General features: G+C 46.2%; 1 protein-coding gene across 4 annotated transcripts in view; it reads left to right on the forward strand.

The window, feature by feature from the left end:
• The window catches only part of GRIA3 (glutamate ionotropic receptor AMPA type subunit 3), a 266006-nt gene that overhangs the window by 1531 nt on the left and 237918 nt on the right, over positions 1-26557 (forward strand). For all 4 annotated transcript variants that reach the window (XM_030305646.1, XM_030305647.1, XM_030305650.1 and 1 more), the window contains one exon: positions 145-303. In XM_030305646.1, the coding sequence (XP_030161506.1) occupies positions 145-303 (159 nt within the window). The remainder of the gene's footprint in view (positions 1-144; positions 304-26557) is intronic.

A 26557-nucleotide genomic window follows, 5' to 3' on the forward strand; every position in this document is an offset into this window, starting at 1 on the left:
AAGACACACAGGTTGAAAATCAATAATCACCGCACAGCCCGGTACCATTGAGAGATATCGCCTGTCTGTAGCGCTCCCCAATTTCTAACCGGTCCTGGGGGGGGGGGGGGGCACAAGCCAAATCTCGGTTCCTTTTGCTTATAGGTGGACTTTTCATGAGAAACACGGTGCAGGAGCACAGCGCTTTCCGCTTTGCCGTGCAGTTATACAACACCAACCAGAACACCACGGAGAAGCCCTTCCATTTGAATTACCACGTAGATCACTTGGATTCTTCCAATAGTTTTTCTGTGACTAATGCTTGTAAGTAGATCTGCTTTTCCTCCCTTTGGGACCTTGGGGACCGCATTTGTATTTTGCTTGTGGGACTTGGGGTCTGCGTGTGTGCTGGGGGTGGTGGTGATTGCCTCAGTAGACGTTGTCCGGGCCCTAGTCAATCCAGGTTTCATGCGACCTAAATCAACTCCATACGATCCTGCTGAGGGACTTGAGGTAGGGCACAAAACTCTGTTGTGAATAATGTCAGATGCAAAAGTTTTATTCCCCCCCCCCCCAAACTGGCGTTCCCTCCTCCACACCCTCCCCCTCCCCTCTTTAGGCTGGAAAAATAAAGAAAAAATAGCATGGCCGTTCAGGGAGATTTCTTCAGATGGGATGAAAATAAAAAGAAACCTCTTGATTGAGTTAATTCAGGATGTACATTACTTGACTGTTAAAGCTAGAGCCTGGCTGTAGGAACGAGCTGAATTTGACAATCGCCTAATATTTAGGAGCCAAATATGAGAAATTCTGCAAACAAGTGACCTTGAGGCACAGATCAGGCTGGGTTCCCTGGCCTCTTTCTGTCCTATAATATCACCTCTCTTACTGTGAGAGCTCTGATAGGAACTGATAAGACAACAAACTCATTACAAGTGATGAACGCCTGGCAAACGGAGGGGAAGGGAGAAGACAGTGCTCAGCTTACTATTTGGAAAGCTACTTCTGTCTCCCCTAGTGTTGTTCACCCCCTGATTCTTAAGGCCCACACAGTTCTTAGAGCAAAAGGTGGAGGGGGCATACAGCTGAAAACCTGAATATGAAAAGGGAGGAATTTCATCAGCCCCAAAGCTGTTTCTGAAATATCTAGCTGTGCTCTGTGATTGTCCCTCTGGAAAGGGGACATTTTGAGAGGCAAAACCATGGGATCCCAAATGACCAATAGCCTGTTGGACACAGTTTTTTTCTTGAATGGAATGTTTTATGGGAAAGACTGATGGTTCTTCATCTAAGCTGATTTTACAAAGTTTTCACAACAGTGAGGCTGATGATGGCATAAATATGTTTTGCTTTTATGGCTGGCGTAGTTTGGCATTTGGAATTTTTGAATTTTATTTTAAGAGAGAAATGGTATTTGGTTGGTTGGGTGAAACTTTGTATATAACTTCCTTCAAATTCTTGTGTCTCAAAGGATGTGTCGCTTCCAAAAACTGTTGTAAGGGTCACCAAGGGCACAGGTTCCTTGGGTTTGAAGACTTAGGTCAAGGGGATGGGGTGAGGTACTTGGAAGAAATGTGACACTTATCAGCTTTAAGAAAATTTTAGCTGAAGGTACAGATCCTTATATGAACATGTTCTGAGATACTCTGTATTTGACATTCATTGGCTTTCCGACATTGACAAAAATAGGAACTTATTAATTCCAGCTAAGTGTGAAAGTTACAAAATGTCTGTCTATACTTTGCATCTTATTTCAGTAATCCCAGCCTGTCGCTACAGCACTTACAACACACATCTGACTCTTAATCCTGCAGCACTGTGATCTTGTCAAGAGGCTGAATCTCAAATGCAGCTTCCTAAGTATCAATTAGAACAGATTTAAAGCCAAATACATAAAACTAGCAGGATTTACTATTAATAATGAATAATATTTACTTCAACTCACTTTAGTGTCTTTCCACTGATGAGGACTGGGATAAGAGTGCCAATTGACTTCTTAGGAATGATTGATTTCCAAGGTTTTTGGTCCAGTTTTTCTATGGTCCAATCAGATTGACACCCACCTGCCAAAGGCCATGGAACCCTACCAGGGAGCAATAATGAAGTGATCCTTGCCCTGTGAACAGCTCGGTTTGAGAACAATCTAGGCACTAAGTCATTCATATTCATATCAGTGTCGAGGTGCATTGATGTCTTAACCTCTCAGGCAATAAAGGAACAACCATGGGGTAGGAAAAGAAACAGAGTGACCCCCGTAGCCCCCAAATCCACAGCACTTCCGTTTATAAGCTTACGAGGCTAGGTTATATGGGATAGTGGGTGTGGCTCACTGGACAACAAGAAAGACAAAACAAAAAAGTGACCTTGCTCTTAGTTATGCCAAATACACATATATGCACACAAAGACACACACACAGGAGAAACATCCAGAAACCAGTGATGTGTACCCAGCTGCCTGTTGCACTCTCAGACTTTACAGCTCAGAAGACAGAGGAGGAAAGCTACCATCTTCTCTGGTCCCTGAAACAGTTCCTCTCTGAATGTCACAATCATTGAATGGGGGCCAGATCTCAAAGCTGTCTCCGGGCAGCTGCTGCCTAGAAGCTTAGTATGAGAAAGAGGACTAGTGCAACCACAGGCAGATAGTCTCTGAATGCTGAAAACAAGCATTTCAAGGGGCCTTGGAATCCCTGGAGGTGTATCTCATCCCCCCCCCCCCCCCCCCCCGCCTGTGGCCTTAATTGTTCTTTTTCTCATGGAAATAGAAATACTGGCATAACAATACTAGTTCAGTATCGGGGCCTGGCAGGGACTCCAGGTTCCAGTCTTCCAACTGACCGCACTATTGTACGGAGGAGAAACCCCTAGCTTTTTTATCCTGCCCCTTCCTGGAGACCTAGGAAGAATTCAAGTAAATCTCTGATGAGTCCAAATCTGGTCAGCCACCTCTCCTATCTGGTTCACTATGGAACAGGATGGCAAAAATTAAAGGAACTTGTCCCTGTCCCCATTCAGAATTCCTAGTTTCAGCCTATCCTAGCGCTAGAATTGATTTCTTCCCATGATAGTCCCTTCATCCCCAATCGTTGGTCAGGCACACACTTTCCAGGGCAGAGGTATGCAGGTAAACAAACACTCAGAGAATAAACAAAGGGTAATGTTTTCTGGATGTGTCCCTCCTCTCCTCTCTCCCTCTGCACCCCCTCCCCCAATGTTTCCAGGAGGCTTCCTTGCAATGAGTCCCAGGCATCAGTTAAAGACTATTCTTCACCAGTAACCAATTTTTTTTTGCATCACCCCCAAGAGGTTTACTTAAGACAGACTCCAACTTCGCTCTATGTCTTAAGAGGCCAATAAAAGCCTCTTTGGCTTTGAAGGGTGGTTCATTTGGGGTCTCAGTTCAGAGGTGAATTGAAGCGTATACAAGAGCCTCCTCTGTTTTGGAGAACATGTTCCCATTTCATAGGAATTCATCGAGTTTGCAGTCTTATTTTTCAGTTTAGCTAGATGACCCCAGAAAGAGGGATGGTGTGAAAATCATGATTTGAGGGTACGTGCATTCAAACGCACAAACAGGGGCACCCTCACACCCAATCAGTATATATGAAAAGAGATGTGCACACACATTGTAAGTTACATGTCTGTTCTTTAAAAACCAAATTTGATCGTTCTAGGGCTTTGGGGGATGTGGTAATACCAAGGGAGGGCCACGTCTCATTTGCGTAGCTTTGCTGCCCCGGTTCCTCGGAACCGCCCCCGATTCCCTTGAAGTCCCCTCCTGTGTCTTGCTGCTGTGCACTTGTGGTGTGCTCCACACGACATCGCCCCAGCCTCTGCAGTGTCAGCTCATTAGCACACAGATCTCATATTCCCTCTCCGCACTGTCATTGCAAAAATTGCTGTTGTACACCTTTACAGCCAACAAATGTGCTCGTGGATTACGCACTGTTTGCAAGAAGCAAGGAAAAGGCAAATGTAACCTTAAAGGTTATTCACCACGGAATTGTGCTCTAAACGCATTGGCTTAAATAAAAATCTGTTGATGGAGGCGCAATAGTGATAGTGGGACTTGGGAGCGCAGGCTCTAATGGAGCCCCAGGCAAAATCCCTTTGGCTGCCTAAATCTAACTCATCAGCTGCAAATTTTTATTCCATTAATTTTTTCTCCCCAAGCCCTGTGAAATATACCTGCTGAGAGCATGCTCCTTTCAGAACTGAGCGCGTTTCGCTACCAAGTGTACTTAGCTGAGACAGGTTTCCGTCTCTTTGCCCACAGAGTCACAATCTAATTATCTAATTATTCTAATTGCCAGGATCCATTTAACTGTTTAGGTCCGTTTGGGAAGGCAACGTGTCCCCTGATCTGATTCTCTGCTCTTTGGTGGGGTCTGTTTTGTTTTCGTGTTGGTCTTTATTCTCTGGAACCAGGGTGAAGACCTGCTCCAGTCCTCAAACAGATCTTCATTATACTAACCAATGTCGACCGCTCCAGCTCTACCTCCCACCCCCAGTTCCCCCTCTTTGCTGCTGTCCCTGTCCTCTGTCTGCTGGCCAGTCTTCAGTAAGCTCACTGGCTTAGCTCACCTCTCCGCCCCTCTGGCCAGCTGGCTTAGCCCACTGAAGCACGGAGAGGTCGCCTCCGTGGTGCCACTCAAAGACTTAAGTCACCTTCTCACAAGGTTTATTATGGGTTTTTTTTTTTAATCTATTTTTTATGTGGAGAGGAGGGAGGAAGGTGATGCTGTTCATTTGGGCCATAAAAATAGATGGCAATCAGCAGGCTGTAAAGGTGAGTTTCCAGCAAAGTGTACCACCTCCCCTAGAAGGCAGCTTCCTGTTGATCTACCAAGTGGGGGCGGGGGACGGACAGGAAGCGTTTAAGAGGAAAGAACAAAGAAAACTATTGTTCTCTCTCTGCGCTCACAGCCAAAGGAGCCACGGGTTTTCTTCCTCTCAGCAAATTTAACTTTTTTCCTTAAAATGAAAACTAGTTTTCCACATCCCCCACTTCGGCCTCTAGCTGAGGTTTCTTTAAACCTGCACTTCCATCCCCAGCTCCCCAAGATGGAATGAGAATAGTGGGGGGCTGGTTGGGATTTTTATTCTCTGTTTTTGGCTCCTGGTGTATTTGTTTCAAGATGTCATTATTATGGGTAGGCAGAGGTGATTGGCTGCTTTTAATTTAACAGACTGGAAAATAAATGAAGCCACCCAAGCGTTGTTATCAGTCTTCTTTTGTGGATAAGAGATTTGTCATTTTTATATGGTGGGTTAAAGGATTAAAAGACAGCATGGATTTTCAGAGAGGGCCAGAATTTTAGAAGATAGAATTCGTAACTTTGGGGGAGAGCGTAAACATGCTTGTCCAGATGATTTAACTTTGAACTTCTTAGCCTGAGACTACAGAGCTATCTGAAGGGCCTTTCACACAACTTTCTGTCTTCTCTGAGGGTCGGGAATATATCTACCTACTTTTACCTGGTCCGTTACAGTAAATCCCGTGTTGAGTTTGTTCCTCTGGCTTTGATACTTTGGATCTGATTAGACAAAATGTCCGCAGGAGGGTGCAGTTAAAACCCTAGGTGGGGGCGCTGGGTGTTCTTCAGCAAGAGCGTAGGAGTTGTGCAGACGCAAAAGGAACCCCCTGCTCGGGAAGTGTCTGGGCTCCAGACGTAGAGCTACAAATAGCCTCAGCCTGTGTGTGGGATGAGCCTTGAGCTAGGGCAGCACCCCCCCCCCCCTCCGAGAAGGGGTTAGTACTTAGCAAAAGGTGAACACAAGACCGAATTTGTCCTGTTTTACACTTCTGCCTTTTCTTCTCTTGCCATAATCTCCCCATCCTGCTCTGTGTGCCTAGCCCACACCATTTTGCCAGTCCCCGGGTGGGCCCTGATTCTGGCAGCCCATCCCCAATAAACTTGCCTAGCGACTGTTCTCCGCTCCGGACTTTTCCAGACCCAATGCTCCTTCTCTGTCAGAATATCTCTGTTCTTGATCCATCCTGTTGGGGGCCTGTACTCTAGGGGTGACAGCATTTTATCTAATACAGGAATCTAGCTGAAAGTGGCTGATAAGGGGTTAGTATACCTAACAGGGGAATATTTGCTGTGAAACCAGAGACTATGGGAACCATAATGCCTCAGTTTCGAGGAACGAAAGATACTCACATGGGCGTGTTTCTGGACATGATGCACGGGGTGGCTGTTCACTCTACCCAAAGCAAAGATCAGCTGGCCCTGGTCACGGAAGACCTATGTGCAGACTTGCACATAGTAGGTTCGGTGTAAGTACACCCATGGCACGGGGCAGGTGCAGCTTCAGCATGTTGAACTTGGCCTTGGGGAGCAGCCACGGTTCGTAAGGATTCGTTTTATTAAAGAAGTAAATATATGTAGCCTTTTTCATGTCAACCATACCTCAATTAAATGGTCTGAAAAAGGGTAAACTTTTTATACGTACTACCAAAAGAAAAAAAAAGGAGGCTGCTGTAGAATCCAAAGGTGCCTGCGTGGGCACTGCCAGCAGACGTGCCCGCATGAAACGGAGGTCCGAGGAGGGGAGAGAGGTGGTGAGGAGGCCGAAAAGTCTCATCCTGCAAGTTGCCTTTCCCTGGGATGGCACATGGAATGCCATGATTACACAGCAGCATCCCCCTCACAGACACGAAGTGGTAGCTCTGGAGGGAGGTGGAGAGGAAACACAGCGGGTAATGACCCCTTAACCCTGTGACACACGGTTCGGTCTAGAACAGCACTTCTCAACCTTTCGTGTATGCACCAGTCACCTGGGAATCTTGTTAAAATGAAGCTCCTGATTCAGTAGTAGGTCCCCGGTGGGGTCCTCTAAGAATTCGCATTTCTAGCAGACTCCGAGGGAATGCCAATGCCGCCGGGACTCAAACCACTTTGAGTAAAAAGAGACCAGAGCAGGGAGACTGTGATTACCCAAGAAAAAAGGGTCTGGCAGACAAGCTCTTACTCAGATCTGTTCCTCTTTGCCTTCCAAAGAAGGTTCTGTAAGGGACGCAGCTGGCCCATTCTGGCTCCGGGATGTCCCTATCATACTCCCAACAACCCTGTGTCCGTTTCAGCCATGTCTATAGGCGGCAGGATTAGATGTCTGATGAGAGCGTCTACATAGAGTTGCTTTTTGTGGGGATTTGGAAGACACTGGAAGGCAGGCTGAGAGAGGAGACCGCTCATGAGCCAGGATGACAGAGTCTTGGCTCCTTGCCACACCCCAAAGTGTCCCTTTTAAGAAGCAACCTGCCCGAGAGAGTTAAGGTTGGCATGCAGTTACAACTGCCTTTCCACTTTGCTTCTCTGGGTCTGCTCTTCAGCTGTCTGACTTCCTTCAACGGGGTGAGAATCCAGAAGTACACCACAACCCGAATTCTGCCCGGTTCCCTAACAACTTGAAAAATCGACTTCATTTTTGAGGCTGGTGCCAAGACCACATGGCGAGGTAGAGGGCAGGAAAGGGAAGTGATGTCACTTTCCAACATATCTAAGCTGAGGGCTGTTCCAGGGAAGTCACAGGAAGCTTACTCAGTGTCATTTGAAGACTGCCAAATTTTACCCCAAATATTGCCCCCCTTCAGCAGTCTGCCATTAGTCTGAAATTCCACAAATTCATTCATTTGCGTCACCGCACTTAGGCCTGTGCGAGCATACTATCTGAAAGTGAATGACTTAAATCCTTATCAGCCATTAGTATTTCAACCAGAATTCTTTGATCAGGTTACCACCTATTATTACCTGGCAGAATCCTTAGAGGAGGTTTTCCGAGACAGATAAGTGAACCAAAACAAGGCTCCTTCCCAAGAAAGTGGGGCATCAAATGGATGGTGGGCATTCAGGGGGCACTGAGATAGTCTTGAAGATGAGGAAAAGTCCCTCAAATACACTTCACCTATTTTGCAACATTTGACTTTCTCCATGGATAAATTCTGGTAGTTTACTCCCTAAGATTTTTTAGTTGCCTTTGACCCTTCAAGTCGCACCCTTTTGATAGTGGTGGGTCTGTCGTCTCTTTCACGAATGGTTGTTTGCTGCAACAGATGATCTCAGCCTCTAGATTCCCCACAATTACTGTGGGATATTTTCGGAAGTAAAACCAGTTTGTGATGAGGGATGGTGAGGATTTTAAAAACCCTTTTAAAAATGCTGCAATCAAAAATAGTTCCCTTTCAATTATCCATGATTGGCTGATCTACCTTGCCAATTACTCATTGCAACGGGGGCCTCATTCTTGCAGCTGCCCAGAAAGGGATCAGGCTACCAGCAATGAATGAGACAGGAAGGGATCCGAACCCAGCTTACAGAGGGGTAATTGTGCCCACGTGGGTGTGGGTCTCTGAGTGGGTGAACACCTTTATACATGTAAGGTAGAAAGGCTGCCAACATCCACAGTCAGCCAGAACCATTTACAGATTCTCAAATATTCTTCTATTTCACGATTTCCAAAGCTACTTGTTGGTTAGCTTAAAACAGTATTTCTTGAGTTGGACCACTTGCATCAGAATCACCAGAGATGCTTTTTAAACATACGGTTTGCTAGGTCACATTCCAGATGTTTTAAATTAGAAAATATGAGGATAGGCCTTTTTTAACAAACAAAACAAAACAAAACAAAACAAAACACAAGCTCTATGGGTGATTCTAAAGGACACTCAGTTTGGGAATCACTAGTTTAATTAGCCCTCGTAGCATAAACAGAGACCTATGGATTCAGATAGCACATTTGTTGAGGACCCACTAAGCACCAGGCTCTTAGGTTCAGGCACGTTCACATACGTTACTTCTGTAAGTGAGGGGCTGTTGGCCCACGCAAGCGTTAGCAAGAGGCTCTTGGGTTGGAAATCCAAACTTGAAAGGACTCCAGCTAGCCTCAAGTCACGGTCTCCGAGGTAAACAAAGCAAAACTGCTCTTTGCAATGGTTTTCTTTTTGACAGTGCTTCTTCTCTTCTTTGCTTGTTAGCTCACGACTGGTCCTTAGCCGTGCCATAAACTAGATGTCATGGCAGATGCCAGCCCGTGTGTTCAAAAGCAGATGTACTGCGGTTTATATGTTATTCATTGTGCTATCCTTGCTATCAACAAATCTAAAACCAGGGCTATCATTACACTAATAATAATAACTATCATTCACGGAACCCATACCATGTAGACGACATGGCATTAAGCCTTCTACCTGCCTGACTTCATGGAATCATCACGACATTGCTAGAAAGGAGATACTCTCACCTTCATTTTAGCGAAGAGGAATCAGGTGGTTCACAGTCTACATAAGCAACTGGCTTCAGGTGACACAGGTAGCTAATTAGTGAAGCCAGGATTCTAGCCGAGGTATTTCTGCCTCTGGAGCCTGGACTCCATTTCAGCTGGGGTGGGAACCTCAGATGATTACAGGGGCCAGGTGGATGGCACAAATGTGTAAATTGGGCCAGGTGTGGCATGGTGGGGCCTGTGGCAATCCGGACAGTCCATGTCCCTACCTGAAGACGCTCCTATCCAAATTTTTAAAAAACTGGGGACCAGCAAAACTGGGCGAAGGTGAGTCTCTGCCCCCTGCACTACACTATCCCCCTTCCTCTAGCTCCAAAGTTATTCGTTGAGGGAAGTTCTATTAACTCATAGTTAAAAGTACTGAGAAAACCAGGAGCACCTGGGTGGCTCCGTTAAGCGTCCAAATTAGCTCAGGTCATGATCTCAGTGCGTGAGTTCAAGCCCCACAGCGGGCTCTGTGCTGATGGCTCAGAGCCCGGAGCCTGCTTCGTTCTGCGTCTCCCTCTCTCTCTCTCTGCCCCTCCCTCACTCGCTCATGCTCTCTGTCTCTCTCTCTCTCTCTCAAAAATAAATAAACAAGACATTAAAATTTTTTTAAAAAAGGTACTGAGAAATCCAGAAAATCTCTTTCTCACAAAAAACCTAGTTAACCATCTCCTCTTAGAGTGACGTCAAGATACCTCAATATGCCAGAATTTTCTCTCTTCTGTGCACATACTTACGGTCCTATGTGCATATACTGTATATCCAGTGGCCTTTCACGGTTGACCAACCTTGAGTAACCTTCCTCCAGGCAATGCTGAGGCCTGCAGCAAGAGCAGATAGCTCGCGCAGGGTCATTGCCAAGTGCTCCGCCGGTCAGAAAGGCACTCCGCTATAGGGGAAACGGCTTAGATTCTGCCAATGCAAATCCCAGGTCCACGAACGGGAGGTCACCGGGTCAAGTGGGGCTCTGCCAACAATCACCCAGCGTAGGAGCTTCCCATACACCCCAAGACAGAGGCTTGCTAACTTTAGACCTGGGTCCAAACGAGAGACGTATAGTTCGTTGCGTGGAGCCGTAAATTGACCTAAGCCAATCAGGTCACTCAAATCATTAGGTATGTTTTGTCGGATATCAGTAGCTTGCAATAGTTAGAGCGAGCGCTATAGGTCTTCTCCCCATAACCTCACTATCAGATTTAAAAGTAAGCCTCAGACAAAATTCTGTTTCTCATTAAAATAATAGCAGGCAGGCATAAAAATAATTGGACAGCCTCTTCTGTAGGCTCAGTCAAGTCCAGCTGCCTCTCCTGTTAGGTGCTCCAACAGCACCTTGCACGGAGGTTCACCTGGGGCAGACAAACAATATTCTAGTGGTGGGTTGCAGGTACCCAAGAATCCTCATTAGCGGCTGCCCCCAGGACTACTTATGAATTAAGTCCAGGGTACCATTTGTAAGGAAGAACACTATAGAGCTTGTTAGATTCTTATGTCTTCTTTCTGCTGGTTTGGGAACACCTCTGCCATATTTCTAGCCGATCAACATATATTGAACACCACTGAGGTCACCAATGAGAAATTTAATGTTAATTTTAAAAGCCTCTGGTGTTCATTAGAGATAAAGATACCCGAAGTGCTTGTAGAACTACTTCTTGACTGGAATTTTCAAATGCTAGATAACCACACCTGCACTGTGTATTTTCCGGTAAGAGTAACTGACCCCCTTAAGGGTGTAGATTCAGACTAAATAGCCCACATCTACACCACACAATTGATGTTGAACTCTTATAGAGGAAATTACAGAAAACCTAACATTTGAGATACCATATTTCTTATGGCCCTTGGAAAGGAGTGTATGCTGTAGGGGGATTAGCAGTGTAGCTCTCGGGTTGTGGTTTTTATCATTGGTAAAATGGGGAGGTTCTTCTGGATGATCTCTAAGGAGGCTTCCATTTTTGACATCCTATCATTCAGTCTTGTCTAATTTCTAGAAATTAGTCACAGTCTTCTAGTCACAGTCTCACTGACATTTCTTACCTAGGAAAGATCATCCAGAATGAAGCCCCTCAAATTCTTTGTCTACATCTAGAAATTTCTCTTTATACTGATCTATTTTCTGGCTTTACAGGACTACCATAAAACTATTAAATCCTTGAACCCAAACCAATAGAACCAAAACCAGTGCTTCTAGCCAGTGGTGGCCTCTCCTTGCTTACCATCTCACCTCTTCCACTTACTAGCTGTGAGACCTTGGGGCAAGTTCACTCAACTCCGCTGTGCCTCAGATTTCCCGGTTATAAAATGGGGGTAGTAATAGTCTTCACCTCATAGGGTTGTGGAGAGTGTCAAAATGAGACACTTTGTAAGTCCACATAAAGTACTTCAAATAGTGCCTGGGATATACTGGATATTAGTATTATCAACATAATCATGAGTTTAAAATCCTTTGAGCGTTTAGTCCTGAAAACAGAAACCTCTTATGACCTCGTGTCCCTTAACGGACCAGATTTCCTTCCTGAACAGCCACCCCAGTCTGAGCCTCTCTATAGTGCTCAGCTCTTCCCAGAACCCAAAATTATGTTTTCCTGCCAAGAAAGCCATCCATCACAGCACCCCTTCAGATCACTAGCCCCCCACCGTGACCCACTGCATCCCTCCACCACGCATCCGGACTTGCCCGTCCAGTGCGTCTCTGGGGAACGACAGCTACTCAGAGGCTCTGTGGTCAAAGAACTCAGAGATGCATTTTTCTGCATAATCTACAGACTAAGGGTCCAAGGGAAGACCTGGAGTCTTTTTTCCCAAACGAATGGGATTCTTTGCCTCCAAGTCCATCTACTTCCAATCACAAAGATGAGTCATCCTTTCTGCTCTTTTTGTGACGATGCGTTGTGCGAACAGGACACAAGTAGTCCCCCTGACTTTGCAAAGGCCCAGGAGGCATCCGTGAGTCTCTCAGAAGGAAACACGTGGGCCACTCTCCCAGGGGGCTGGCGCTTCAGCCAGGCCCTAAAGCTTCTCTTGGACACGGGGCTGCCCGCTGAGGGATTCAAGGAAAAGCAGCAAGGAACTGCTCAGGGCCTTCTTGGAGGGAGCCCCTTCATATCCTTGGGCACTGTTGGCCCATCGTTGGGTGAGATTTCTCCAAGGGTCTCAGAGACCAGAGCCCCAGGAACTGAGGAGAGAGGCCCTCCATACAGCCCTTTCTTTTCTAAAGCGGGCAGCGTCCTGGCACGCATGCATCATATTCCTCTTGCCATAGTCCTTCCTACTTCCTGGTGACACTTAGCATTTGCTAATCCTTTTAGCCTAATCCTTTTAGTCCCTTGCCATCCAGATGATGACAGCTCAGTGGTGACCCACTTCTGGCACATCTCTGAGTCTAGTCAGCCTTTTGAGTAAAGATCACTCAAAGCCCTTTGCGTCCACTTTGCGCAAGGGTTCCTCAGGGTGCCCTTTGACCCCTTTGACCTCCTGGTTCCTGTCGATCCCAACTTTTACTGTCCCCAGTTCTTCCCTCTACTGCCTGTAGATCTGTAAACCATGACGATAAAAAAAACAACAACAGGAAAGTTGAGCTTGCCCCTGGGTAAAGAGACCCAGAGCTGCCAAGCTCTTCCTACACTCCCTGCCGGCCCTTGGGTTTCACAAAACTCTCTGGAGCAAGGGGTTGCTGTTTCTCCCACTTTGTTTGGGAGCGACCAGAGGACAAAGAATGACTCCAAACTGGAATGCCTGCTTTCGAATCTCACCTCTGTCTCTTACTAGTTATATGACCTTGGTAAAATTACTTACCCTTTCTGAACCTCACTTTCCTCATCTGTGAAATGAAGATGAATGTAACAGTAACTGCCTTAAAAAGTTATTGGGAAGATTAACTGAGATCATCCATGTGAAACATTTAATGTGATGCCTGGCATCTAGTAAGTGTTCAATACATGGTAGCTGTTATTAACATGGAGCACTACGGGGGTTGGTAAGTGGAAAGGAATAGGATCAGTCAAAACGAAACTGTGGAAGAGATTCTTTCCATCTGTGGCCATCCCTAAAGCCCTCCATACTCGTGTGTACCATCTGTGGGTCTGGAGCTGAAACCAGGCCTGATAGGGTCACTTTTGACTACTCACAGTGCTGCCTCAGGCATAGGGATTTGCTTTGGGGCAAAGCAGAGGAGAAAGAGTTGACTCGATGTCCCCAAAGCCAGCGCATACACACCATTAGGTGCCATCATGCCATCATTGCGTCGAATCATCCAGAAGGACATGACCCGCTCTGATTTTTTTTTTTTTATCTGAACTAGATATGCTTGGGAAAAAGCAGCATGGATAGTGATATGATAACCTTGGCACTCGCTGGCTTGAAGGAAAGAACAACCTTTTGTCAAATGTAAAGTCTATTTTAGTGTGTTGAGAGTGGGAGAGTGGAAAAGTGGCTCCTGGAATCTCCACTTAGACGAGGAAGAATGTGGTGCCAGTTGAGCTCTCCCAGCTGTGATTTTTCTGAGTTCTTTTTAATTAAGGGTGATGTGTGGATGGAAGTTTAGAGCATATCAGTTTGAGAGGCTGGATTTTCTTCTTTTGATGTTGCTTGCCTAAGTCAGACCAAAAATAGCAAAGGAAGGAGATATGGAAAAGGTTAAAAGAGAAACTTTGCTAATGTGATTTTCCAGCCTTTCAGCCTCCATGCTCTCCAGAGCAAAGGTTAACTAGCTAATTCCACAAGCACCGACTCACTAGAAAGGATCCTGCTGAGGACCACAAGGCATCGCAGTCCTCTTCCTATCCTCTCTTCCTTTGTAATCTGAGGCTGATCTACCAGCATGGTGCCTCCAGCAGGCCCAAACCTGGGTGATGACCAAAAGCAATTTTTTCCCTTTATACCTCAGGGTGCCCTTGCCCTGCCTGCATCACCTCCCCTTCTCATTTCCTCTTCAAGCCAACTAACTGCTATGTGGCCTCGAGGCAGCACTGATCTTTTTTTCCCTGTCAGATGAGGAAACTGAGGAACAGAGACGCTAAGTGACTCTCCCAAGGTCACACAGCCAGCGGCTGGCTAAGCTGAGATTATAGTGTAGGTCTTCTAACTCTGGCACTTCTCTGGTCTGTCTTCCCAACATAATGCTTTCTCTTTTAACTTTCACCGCCACACAATGGTGTTATGTATGCAAATAACGACAGCCTTGTCTTTTTCAAATAGGTGGCAGAGAGGAAGGATAAACCCACCGCAAGCGAATCAGAAATGCAGGAAAGCATGCGTTTCGGGGGGCACGCTTAAGGGCATCTTCTATTTAGTGCCTCCAATGTTAAGCTGTCATTTTACCACCCTCCGATTTATAGTCAGGAATGAGCAAAACGAAGTCTTGCAGTCCCGTTATAGATCACGGGCTGTTGGAGATAGATCAGGTAGTTCTAGTGCAACTACCTCATTCTGTGGATGAGGAACGTGAGGTCAAGAAAGGAGAAGAGATTTGCCAAGGGTGATGCATGGCAGCTCCCTAGTGGTGGAAGCCAGCTAGGGGTCTAGACTGCCAGATTCCCAGTGTGGGGTCTTTGCCACCACGTTTTGCAACCTTACTGGCAGAGTGTTCTACTAAACCAACACCATTAAGTTTTATCACATTACCCTTTGCTGGTGTCTTTTTGCTCTAATTGTTTTATGTAAACAAGTCATATTAGCCCAACTAGATTTTTAAAGCATAAGGACATTTTTTATGATTATGGAAGTTAAAATTGAAAATTAATTCATGCTCACTGTAAAAAAGAAAAAAACCTCAAGAATATTGATAAGAAAAACCACCCAAGTAAAGTAAAAAACCACTCTGGGGCGCCTGGGTGGCTCAGTTGGTTGAGCGTCCAACTTCAGCTCAGGTCATGATCTCGCGGTTGGTGGGGTTGAGCCCCACGTCGGGCTCTGTGCTGACAGCTCGGAGACTGGAGCCTGCTTCGGGCTCTGTGTCTCCCTCTCTCTCTGCCCTTCCCCCAGTCATGCTCCGTCCCTGTTTCTCTCAAAAACAAATAAATATTAAAAATTTTTGTCAAAAGGAAAAAAATCACCCCAAACTTGGGTTTTACCATATATAGAGATTTGTATCCTGCCTTTTTACTTTGTATTACATTTTTCCAGACTCCTTAAATGTTCTCCAACAATTTGTTTTTTTAATGTCTATAAATTTTTGTGTCATACAGTGTCATTTTATGGCATATATATGCCGTGATTTATATAACCGTTACCTAGTCTTATGCATTTAGCCTGATACCCAATTCACTGAGCTTTACAATTGTACCTTGGTCTCCTGTAATATCTCCGTCCTAGCCCAGGTCTGAACACACAGCAAATACTTAATAAATACTTGCTGACTGATTAGTTGCCTTGACCTTTCTGGAGGGATCATTATTCCTCCACCAGGTGGGACAGCCAGAGTGAGAACTTGACCTTCCATCCTCTTTAAGGTACGTGTTAAATAGCTCAAGACAGGCTGTATAGCAACGGTGCTTATGCTCAGAAGTCAGAGTCTGGGCACAAGTCTTGGACCTGTCACTTCCTGGTTGCATAGCCACGGGTGAGGAACTTAATCCCTCCAAGCCTCAGTTTTTCTGTCTGACAAATGGAGGAAATAGTAGCTCCCACCCCGTAAGTGGTGGTAGAAAGTGATAAAATATGAAGAAAGCACTTGGTAGATGGTAAGGACCCAACAAAAGTTAGTTGCCCTTAGGAGCATTATATCTGTCAGAGGAATAAAGCAGCAGACTTGGAGTCAGAATGCCTGGGTTCTTGTTCTATCTCTGCGTCTGTCCAGCCCTCTGATCTTGCGGAAGTCAGTTTACGCGTCCAGGTCTTAGTTTCTTCATCAACAAAATGGGGCTGATAATCCCCGAGCTGTGTACCTTACAGGGATTTTAAGAAGATCAAATGAGAGGACGAATGTGGAAGTGTTTTGAAAACTGACGTATGACCGCTAAGTATGTCAGGTCACGTGTCACGTGTGATTGTTGGTGGTGGGACTGGAGATGCAGAAGGGGTGAGAGACGAGGAGGAGCACTCCGAGCCTGGGGAGGGGTTTCCCAAAGGAGACCCGCCGCTGGAACAGGGACTGTTAGAGACACTCGGGACCCTAGAGATCATCTAGCCCAATGACTTAACGTTACACGTGAGAGAGAGTTTCAGAGAAGAGAGAGCCTGACGGCACTGAGCCAGTGGCAGAAACGAGACTAGAACCCAGTCTCCCGATTTCCTGAGCAGAGTCCTAAAGCAATCGCCGCAGCTCTTTCTTTATTGACCTTTGTCTCAAAGGGGGTCAGGAAAAAATGTGGTTATTTGGGGAATCCATGCAGGTGGGAGACGATTAGCTGGAGTTTTGTCTCAAGGACAAGCCACATCTGGCATAGCTCTGCTAGATCTTTAAATGCCAACCTCATCCAGGTAAGGGACAGTAAAGGGGAAGGAAGGTGATGGGGGAGGGGGTCTCAGTCAGGTGAGGTGAGTGTGCCTTTTGGCTTGGCCAGATTCCCAAGGGACTTGTGTTGTTCCCAGCAATGACCGCCACGGCAGATGGCCTTTCTTTGATTGTTAATATTTATCTTCGCGGTCAGTCCTCAGTTGTGTGTTTTTGGAAAACTTGGTAAAGCAGATGAAATTGCCAGTTGCTTGCAAGTACAATTGCCAATTGTTTGAATGAAGTAAATTGATTACAGCCAGAGGACTCTTCATTTCCCCCCGGCATGCATACAGCACTGCACCCCCTGAATTATGTCCCTCCAGGTACTCGGTAAATATACGTGTTGGCTACTTTCATCTTTACGCTATTTTAGCTGAGATGAGAGCACATAAACACTTCCATCTGACAACCTTTTCAAGTTCCACACCACAGAAGGTTATTTTAAAAAGAAACAAGAAAGGGGTTTTTCAATAGCAGACTCCAAAGGTGACTAAAAATGCTATCCAACAAGGCAGCCCGTTAAGAAATGTAGCGTGAAATGTGTCAATATGATAAACCCGAAAGAGGTCTCACTATTCTTAGCTTCAGAACTCTGGCCACCTTCCCCAGCCACCACTGTGGCCCGGACAGAGGTCCATCAAGGATCACCCCGTACCCCAATCCCAAAGTGCCCTCCTCCCTCCCTTCAGCTGAAGGAGACCCCGTTGCCAGAGGCAACTCACCGTCACCCTGCCCTCGGCACAGCTCCTGCAGAGAGGGTCTCCCTGCCTTGGCCGGGAAGCGCTGAGGGAAAGGAAGAGAAAGCTGTTAGAAAGTTCTCTCACTGGTTGCTGGGCCCAAAATGAAGCCGCGGGGGCCAGCCAAAATCAGGCCTCTTGCGTCTGCAGTAAGTGGCCATGGTCTGAAATCAGCCAAATGGATGGAAAGGTGAAATGACCTTGTTCACCAAGCCCTGTTAATGTAGAACAAGGGGCTCCCCCCGGAAGCTGTAGAGGAACGAACCAATTTCAGGCAAGTCAAAGGCAGGCCTCCTTCATGCACCGGGAAGTAAACACATGGAGCCCTCAGCCCAGAGCTGGTGGCAGCTGAGAATGTAAATACAGCCAGATAAGTTTCAGTCCCTTCTTGCTGTCTGGGGACATCTTTTAATCTCTGAACTCAAAATCGGTGAGGACAACTAGGTCCTCTGACAGCCTCAGTGAAGGAGTCCTGAAGACATGGTCTTAGGATTGTGGTTGTATGTTCCAGTGAAGCTGGGGGGAAAAAAAGAGGGGATATTCAGGGTTGGTTGGCTCAAACTGAGTTGCTGAAATCTCTGGTTTGTTCACAGTTAAATTCTTCCACGCGTATAAGGAAGGCGATGTGTTATGGAAGATAGAAGCCGCTACTAACTAGCCATATGACCGCCCCTCCCTAGGCCTCCCCTTTCCTCTTTGTGCAATCAAGGCATTAGAACTAGGTGACCCCAAAGGTCCTTTCTAGCTTCAAATTGGTTTAATTCAAATGATATCACAAAGTTCCCTTGGGGAGTTTGGGGGTGCTATGCATCTTCCCTTGCTGTCCCTTGCTCAGGAGCTCAGGGCTTTAAGAGGATGCCCCAGACGCCACCAAGATGGCTCAAGACCAGCTTCCACGGCAGAGCCCATGCTCTGGAATTATATTTCGCGGTCAGTTCCTCTACTCCCCAAGCCCTCAGCTGCCATGTAAGGAGGTAGAACTGGTTCTCTATAGGTGATTGGTTTTGTTCAGTGCAGTAGGCAAGTTTGGGCTCCAAAGATTAGAGGCAGCGTTGTGTGGGCTTTAAGGGTCGAGCTGACCTGGGTTATAACACGGATTCTGCCACTTCCAGCTGTGTGACCTCCACCAAGTTACCGAAACACTCTGTGTTTTGGTGTCTTTCTGTGGAATGACGGTCACAAGTGTGCCTCCCTGCCAGAGTGACTGAGGATCGATTGGGAGAATTCACGTGGAATACTCAGCATAATGCCCGGCACACACTAAATGCTGCCACCAATGGGCATACGTCTCTCCTGTTCCCTAAATAGTTGAGCTGAAAATCAAAACCACTAAATCGATTGATATTGAGCTAATGATCAAGACGTAACTTCTAACCAGTAGCAAATTATTCAGCTTCTCAGCCCCCACGACCCCTGCCCCCGTTTTGGTCCCTATAACAGCACATTCACAATTTAGTGGGGGCATTCTGGAAACTACACAGGCCAACAGGAGAGTGATTTCTGGTGGCATTTGGGTTACCCTCCAAATCATACCAACTTAGATGGATGCTACTTTCATTGCCCTGTGGAGCCAGCCCAGCCTGTAGGGATCCTGTAGGGAGGCAGACAGAGTGGCGGGATCCAGAAGGTGACTCCTTGATATGGCTCATCCGCTCATAGTGCTGAACAATATGCCCCCCTCCTTGTTTGAGGTGTCAGGTCGAACTGTGAGGCAAGAACGAGGCCACTACAGCTGGCCCGTGTCCTCCACGGTTGGGGGCCTGGGGGGAGAACAAAGAGAGAGGCTCAGTGTGTGCAGCTGGAAGATGGCAGGTTGAGCCCAAATGCACTTTCAACATAGGAGATAAAATAACAAGATGAAGTGGAGATAGAACAGCATCAAAGTTGATGAAGTTGCAAGAAAGGTTACTAAAGGACCATTACTTTACTCCTCAAGCCCCGTGTTCTGCTGGGTGTGGGTGTGTGTGTGTGTGTGTGTGTGTGTGTTTGGGGGCTGGGGGGGAGATGGGAACAGATAGCGTGGAGAATCAGCTTCTCTTAATGCAATTCCAGTTGACCAGACTGTCAGCTCTGACTTGGGGACCCCATAGCTCATCTTACACGGGCTACCTAAGGATAGTTCCTTTCCGTAGGCTTTTCTGAGAAGCCCTCAATCTTTGGAGGAAAGACCCCAGTAATGAATTGGGACACACGCATGAACATAAACATGCCTTCAGAGTTTAATGGATCAAGGAAGGATGTAAAGAGAGATCTTTCCCGCAGAAAGGTGCCGGGTCCAGTATGAAGGAGGGTGACAGAGACGGTGACCCACGCTGACTGGTGGCACTCCACCAGCACGCATCGATGAAGGCGGGTGTAGTATCCACTAAACAGTAAGGGACGCAAGGCAGATATTATCACTATACCCATTTCATGGCTGACAGAACTGAGGCCCAGAGACCTTCGTGTGTTGTTCCCAGTAAGCAGCAGGGGTAGGACCCAAATCTGCCTCCTGATCCTGAGCTCTTTCCATTCACCATGCCAGCTCCATGTAGCTGGCACTGTAGCGGAATGAGTGGTTGCGCGGAAGCTAATTTTCCAGATACTTGAAGCACACACCTCTCAGCAGTACAAGTGCTATTTTTATTTTAACTGTTTTTGAAGAAAAACTTTCTACAATGCATCCCACACCTCCACGCCTTATTATGCAGAGAATACAGATTACTGTGCTTTTAATCTTCTATTTTCATAGCTTTCTATCTCTTCTCTCACTGTGAGGCTGACAACGTTCAATACTCCCTAGGTTACTGAAGATAGCGTATTAGAAATGGGGTGCTTCTAGAAGCAGGCAGACTGAAATGTGGCAGTTGCCACAAGGGAACAGCATGCAGAATCGGCAACTATGAAGGTACAACAATCCAGGGCTATTTAGCACGGGGACAAAGAGGCCCGAGAGGCCAGATAGCCTCACGGACGACACAGCCAGCCCTGGGACTGGAGTTCCCGATAAAGACCCAGAACCCCCCAATAGAAAATTGAATTGTGTTGATTTAATTGCACTGGTTTCCCATGGGAGCTTGTGATGGGGAGAGAGAGGTCCTTCCCAGCCGGGAGGAGTATATTTTTCACTGGTATTGTTTAGAATTGCCTGTCCATGCTGGCCATAAAAGGCAGGCTTTTTGACAGTTTATTATGGCCCTTAAATTCTATACATACAATGCACCCTCTTCTTGTTTGCTCCCTGGGCAGACCCCTCCCCCGCTGCCTCGGTGTGCTACTGCTCTGCCGGGTTTAAAAAGGCAGGGAGGGGGGTTTCCATTTTAGAAAGATTTCCATCTCAAACGGCTCAAGAGTGCGTGCATTGAAAGGGGCCAATCTGCACTGATCTGGAAAAATGCATCCCATGTGATAAAAAAAATCTCTTCACGCAAACCCACCACAGATCGCCATCCTATTGGCTTGCCGCAATTGCTTGGATCTTTCCAAGTTCCAATCAGAGGGGGCTCCGTTTTGCCCTCTCCATCTCTGTCTCCTCTGACCCGGCAAAGTTTCCCATCTTTCATCCTGTCACTCAGCTAATGGTGTGTGTCCCTCTTGCATACATTCCAGAGTCACTGGCTTCTTTCGCTAGTGGAGTCGTCAGCGAGATGCTAGGCAGATGGCTCACTGGCTGCCGTTCTTGTCCCCTCGCTGCAGCAATCTGTTGTTCTAAATCAAAATGTTAATGAAAAATAAAAGAACACAGTGCCAATGTCTGTCTGATTTAAATTAATATAGAGTCATACCTTTTGAGGCAGGCACAAGGTTCTCCGTACAGGCTACCCATACATATTGGGGTTTTTTTTTTCTCTCTCTAATTAAAATGAAGCACCTTCATTTATGGGAGTCTCTCTTGGTACCCCCAACCTGTTCTTTTTAATAATAACAAAGGCCTAACAAACAGTCAATTTCAGTGTTCCAGGGAAAGGCGCCTCACCTGGAGGAACATAATTTTGAGAGATATTATATGTGATGTCTAATTATAAACATGCTTTGATTAGATGCTGTTTTCAGTACTGGAATGACATGTTTACTAAATGCTTCGAGTGCAGCTCCAACTTAGGCACGTAGTTCTTGAAATCTCTTTCAATCCATTTGTTTTAAAACTGCTGGCAAGATCACCGCTAATTTGCTACTTTCGTTACAAGGGCCCTTTGCTTTCCGTGCACTCAGCACAGGACTCATTTCTGCCGCAGCAACAGGAGAAAGTGTGTGTGTCTGCAAGATCGTGTATGCAAGACAAATGTCACCTTCAGCTTAGAGAGGAACGGACCACTGTTATGTTAACATACCTGGTCGAGGGAGAAATTACCTCAATAGTTTCATTTGCCCCAAACTCCAGAAGCCAAAAGAACGGCGGCATCAAACAACCGCCTGTGATTCTTCCTGTGATTCTGTTGGGTCGATTTGTAGATTCTGCTGGGGATCACGTTGGGAATAATGAGCGCCATCGCGGTGCTTCCTACCTCCCCAGCATCCTGCTAAGTGATTTACATCTATTTACTCTTGTGATCATCCAAAGAGCCCTACGACTTAGGTCTGTTTCACAGATGAGGAAGCTGAGGCCTAGAGAGGTTTAGTAACTTGCCCAGGGCTACACAATTAGTAAGTGTCGCGGCTGAAGATGAACACAGTTAGCCTGGCCCCAGAGCCTTCGCTTTTCACCACAATTCCATGCTAGACTATGCCGGAAGAGCCACACATCCCAAGCTCCTTGGAAGTAAGCTATTGTTTCCTTGCGGGTCTGTGGGAGGTTTTCTTTGCCCAAACTGCCATGCAGGTTAGAATTAGTCTTCTGCTTCAGCAGGGCTCGCTGCTTGCCAAATGCGTGTACTGTTTGCATGTGTCACTGCCGTGGACTACGATGAATCAGGCAAATCGGGCTGAGGCAGAAAGCCTGGATTTCCAGGTGGGAGGTGGGGTGCTAGTCATTAAATCAGTCCCCTCCGTGCTGGGCACCAGTCCACCCAACGGTGCTGACGAGAGAAGGCCCAAAGAGATAAGGGCCCCGAAGCCCCCATTTGCACCCGTTGACCAGGTAGGGACCCTGCTGGGACACACCCTTCCGTCACCCTGCTTCGGGCTCAGCGCTTCCTTCGACCTATGGGCAGAGCCACCACACAAACTAAACACCATTGAAGTCTAGCCTTTCTCCTGCTGCTCGGAAGCCAGTTCAATTGGAAACAGTAAAAGCTAGTTCTCTCTAATTAAATATATACATTCCAAGCCCAGGGATTTACCGGGGTATCAAGTCGTTCAAGAGAAAAGGTCCCTAGTGGGAAAGGATTGAGTGGAGAGGCCGTTGTTTCCCCCACTTTGGTGGTTGTCGTTTTCTGGCCTTGCCGGGGTCTAAATGAAAATATGAGTTTGGGAAAGGATTATTACCAGACAGCAAGGTATGTTAAACAGAACTCTGGGCTGGGAGCCAGGAGTCCTGGGTTCCAGCTCCGGCTCTGTCTCTAACAGACATGACCTCTCTGGGTCTCAGGTAGACCCTTTCTAAAATGAAAGGGCTGGAGTGAATAGACTCTGAGGGCTTTTCCAGCATTAAATCTGATCTGATTTTAGCTCCCCACACACACTTTTAATGAAAGATGATTCTCCCCAGGGCAACAAGGATACTCGGAGGATGATTTGACCAAATGAAGCGACGATTTGAGCTATTTTGGGGTGTTTCTGAGCAACCAACTCGGACCACTGGAGTCAGAAAGTAGATTTCTTTTTGCTCTGGTCTCTCCCAGTTGATAAGGCTAGATAATTGCTCACCCCTCTGAGTCATCGAATCATGGGCTTATTGAATCCCTGGGATGGAAAGGACCTTAAAGGTCATCTTTTCCCATCTCCCTTCAGGGCTGGGCTCCCCTTTGTCCAAACATAGCCAGTCGAAGCATGGGATTAGTGCCAGCTTTATATATAAGCAGAAGAGATGTCGTTCACTTGGCTGGAAGTCACCGGTGCTGGGATGGGTCCTCTGACCCTCGCCCCCAAATAGCTCTTCCTCTTGCCCACTGATGCCAGAAGCCCCTGTAACAGAAGGCCTAGACTTTAATTCTACATTGAAAATACACAAGATACACCTCCCTCTGGCAGAGGTGGCACTGTCTAAATTCATACCATGATGCATGTGACTCACACAGCAGATCCTATCAGGAAAGTGGATTTTAATAGGAAAGGGAGCTGAGAGCTACAGAATTCTTGAAAAGGGTGAAACAGGCTTTAGTGACAGGGAAAAGTTATATAGAATGGGAATGGAGGGGAGGGTGAAGCACCGAATATGGTAGCCTAATAGAATGGGTAGCAACTTGGAGCCAGACTTGGGTAGGTATCTCAGCTCTGCCGCTTAACGGCTGTATCACCATGTCGCAGTCTCTTAACCTCTCTGAGTCTGTTTTCCCAACTGTAAACATGGGGATAATAGTATCCACTACACATGGATGTCACTGAGAATTAAAGGAGATAATCACGCAAAGCCTTAATTGCAGTATACTTGAGTTAAATGTGCGTTCAGCCCTGAATCCGCTGTGTTGCCCTAGACTGATGGCCTTTGATGCCCCTGTCCTTGACTATGCCTCTGTGGCGCTCACACATATGAGTGGTGTTGATGCACAGGTCTGCAGCCACCAGTAAAACTTTCAAGTGGTCTTAACCATTCGTGGAGCTGGCTGAATATCTGATTCAAGCACCAGCCAGAACATCAACTATTACGCAACTGAAATACCAACCTAGACCTTGATCTGGATTTACAACCACAGAGGGACCAGCTCTATGTTCGTAATTTGAGAGGAACCACATTTTCAAGCCCGTCCAATTTATCCCAGTTAGTAGGAATTCAGAGTGGTTTCCTAATTAATTAGCTGCAACTAGGAGTAGATCTACTCAGTGGCTTTCTTGAAACAATGTCCCCAACATATATTTCGATCTTACTATGAGAGAAGAGAGTTAACAAATGAAATGTCATGGTTTTAGGATGAGTTTTAGGTTTAGGGAAAAGTACCAACTAAGCCCATAGGCTTGTCAAAGAGAATTATAGGAAGGTTGCGGCTGGCCTCTGGTCATAACTGCCAGAAAGCCCTCAGGTCTCCACCACTTAAATTTTGGCCTGTGTCCTTCCTTCTACACCATTAGCTTGAGTGAATGTGGCCAGGTTTGGGGTTCGGTCTTACTGTGTTCCTTCTTTGGGAGGTAGTGCTGGTTGTGAGGGGCTAATCAACTCTACAATGTATCGTTTTCTACCATAGAAACACAGTAAGTTTCAGGCTTAGTGTTCATGTTCTACCTTTTCAAAACATGCTCAAAGCTCCATATGAAAACAGCATCGCTCTTTCACACTGCCATGTTCTTTAGCCATCTCCCTCCTTTTGCTTTCTCAATTCTTCTAATGTGAGTGCCTCCATTTTCGATCCCACAGTCTGCTTTCTATTCTCTGATCTACCAAGACTTCTCCTTGGAGATCACGGATGGGCTCCTTCTTGCCAAATCCAAGGGCAGTTTTTCCGTTGTTCATCCTCAACCTTTTCAAGATGACACACTGGTTTTATCTTAAGCTCTTGAGGTTCTCTTTCCTTAGCTTCTATGACACTGCACCTTCTAGATTTTTCGCTGATTTTTTACCTATTCCCTGTGTGACATCAGGAGAGTCAGTTCTGTCTTCTGGGCTTGAGTAAAATGAGGGGTTTAAACAGGATGATATCTAAAGTGTCTTCCATTTCTAACGTTGTGTGGCTCTGAGAATCAATGATATATACCCAAGATCCTTTATTTGACTACGACATGTTGTAATGTTTTTAATATTGAAGGTTTTGTAGCTACTCCTGCCTGTTTCAGTGTTCTAGTAATTGATATGCGTGTACAAACTTCATAAAGCTGGGCCTTTGCTGATTTATACATATTTAATCTGTGTTTGCTTTCCGTCTTTATCTGAGAATACATATGTTTGGCATGCTTGGATACTACACTGTGCCTTTCTTGAAAATAGATACAAGGTACATTCTAGGACAATCTCCTGTTGCTTAGGCTTAATATTAGTCTTTCAAAAATGTATACAGGTCAGAAATAATTCACCTTGTTTCATTTAATTTGGATATTTAGAAAATTAAACAATTTTGTAAGCAAAGTGACGGCATTTTGATCAACCATAAGAATTCCCCCACGTCATCAACAAAGAGCTACAAATAAAACAGTTTAATACTGAATTCATACATCACACAGAAACACAGGGGGGGGGGTATTAAACTCTGAGTCTCCACGTAACATCACTTGAAGACAATCAAGAGGGCCTACTATTACAATACAATTTCTGCTGATATTTTTTTCCTTCACACACAATTCAGGTGCTATACAGGACACCTTCTAGAGAGTTGCCCGAGACCCCAGGGCAAAAGACTGACAATCCATGCCTTTCAAAGCCATCTTCTCAAATCCTTTGAATAAGAAGTTACCCTTTCCCTAATGAAAAGGAAGTGATGCAATGCCTGAATCCAGGGGGCACACAATAAATATATGTTGGTAGTGAGGAGGTCAAAGGAAGCCAACTTTGAGTGTACAAAGTAGAAAATGCCTGCCCCTGCTCAGGAAGCCAGTTAAGAGGAAGGATAAGGATCCCCCAGCTATTCCCAGAGCAAGCCACATTAAAAAAAGCAGCTGACGTTTTGTGTGTTTTTTTTTAATCACCAAATATCTGAATTTGAAAGACCTTGCACACAAAGGCGTTCTCTTGATCCATGGAACACAAACCCATCAGTGTCTCATCAAGGCGTGATATTCTTCCATCAAACCTCCTCTACCCGGAGAAATTCAGTGACTTGCCCAGAGCTGTAAGAGTCTGTGGCTGAGTCAACAGGCCCCTACATCTCTGTCGAGAGTTCAAAAAGTGTTCATGTACATAGAACAGGACAACAGCTGGCTGCCACTCTTACTTCTCCCGTGCTGCTTCTTTCTTTCCCCCTCCCTCCCCTCGTCTCGCCCACACACGTGCACCGCGTACCACTTGAGTGTTCAGAAATCTGCCTGGTGGGCTGATTTTTATTGTATCACGTAGTTTTGTTATCAAGTGTTGTCAGGGACTGGAACACTCACATTAATAGACTTGGGTATTCAAGTTACCAGAGAGCCGCCAAAT

The sequence above is a fragment of the Lynx canadensis genome, chromosome X, assembly GCF_007474595.2.
Source record: "Lynx canadensis isolate LIC74 chromosome X, mLynCan4.pri.v2, whole genome shotgun sequence".
Classification (NCBI taxonomy): Eukaryota; Metazoa; Chordata; class Mammalia; order Carnivora; family Felidae; genus Lynx; species Lynx canadensis.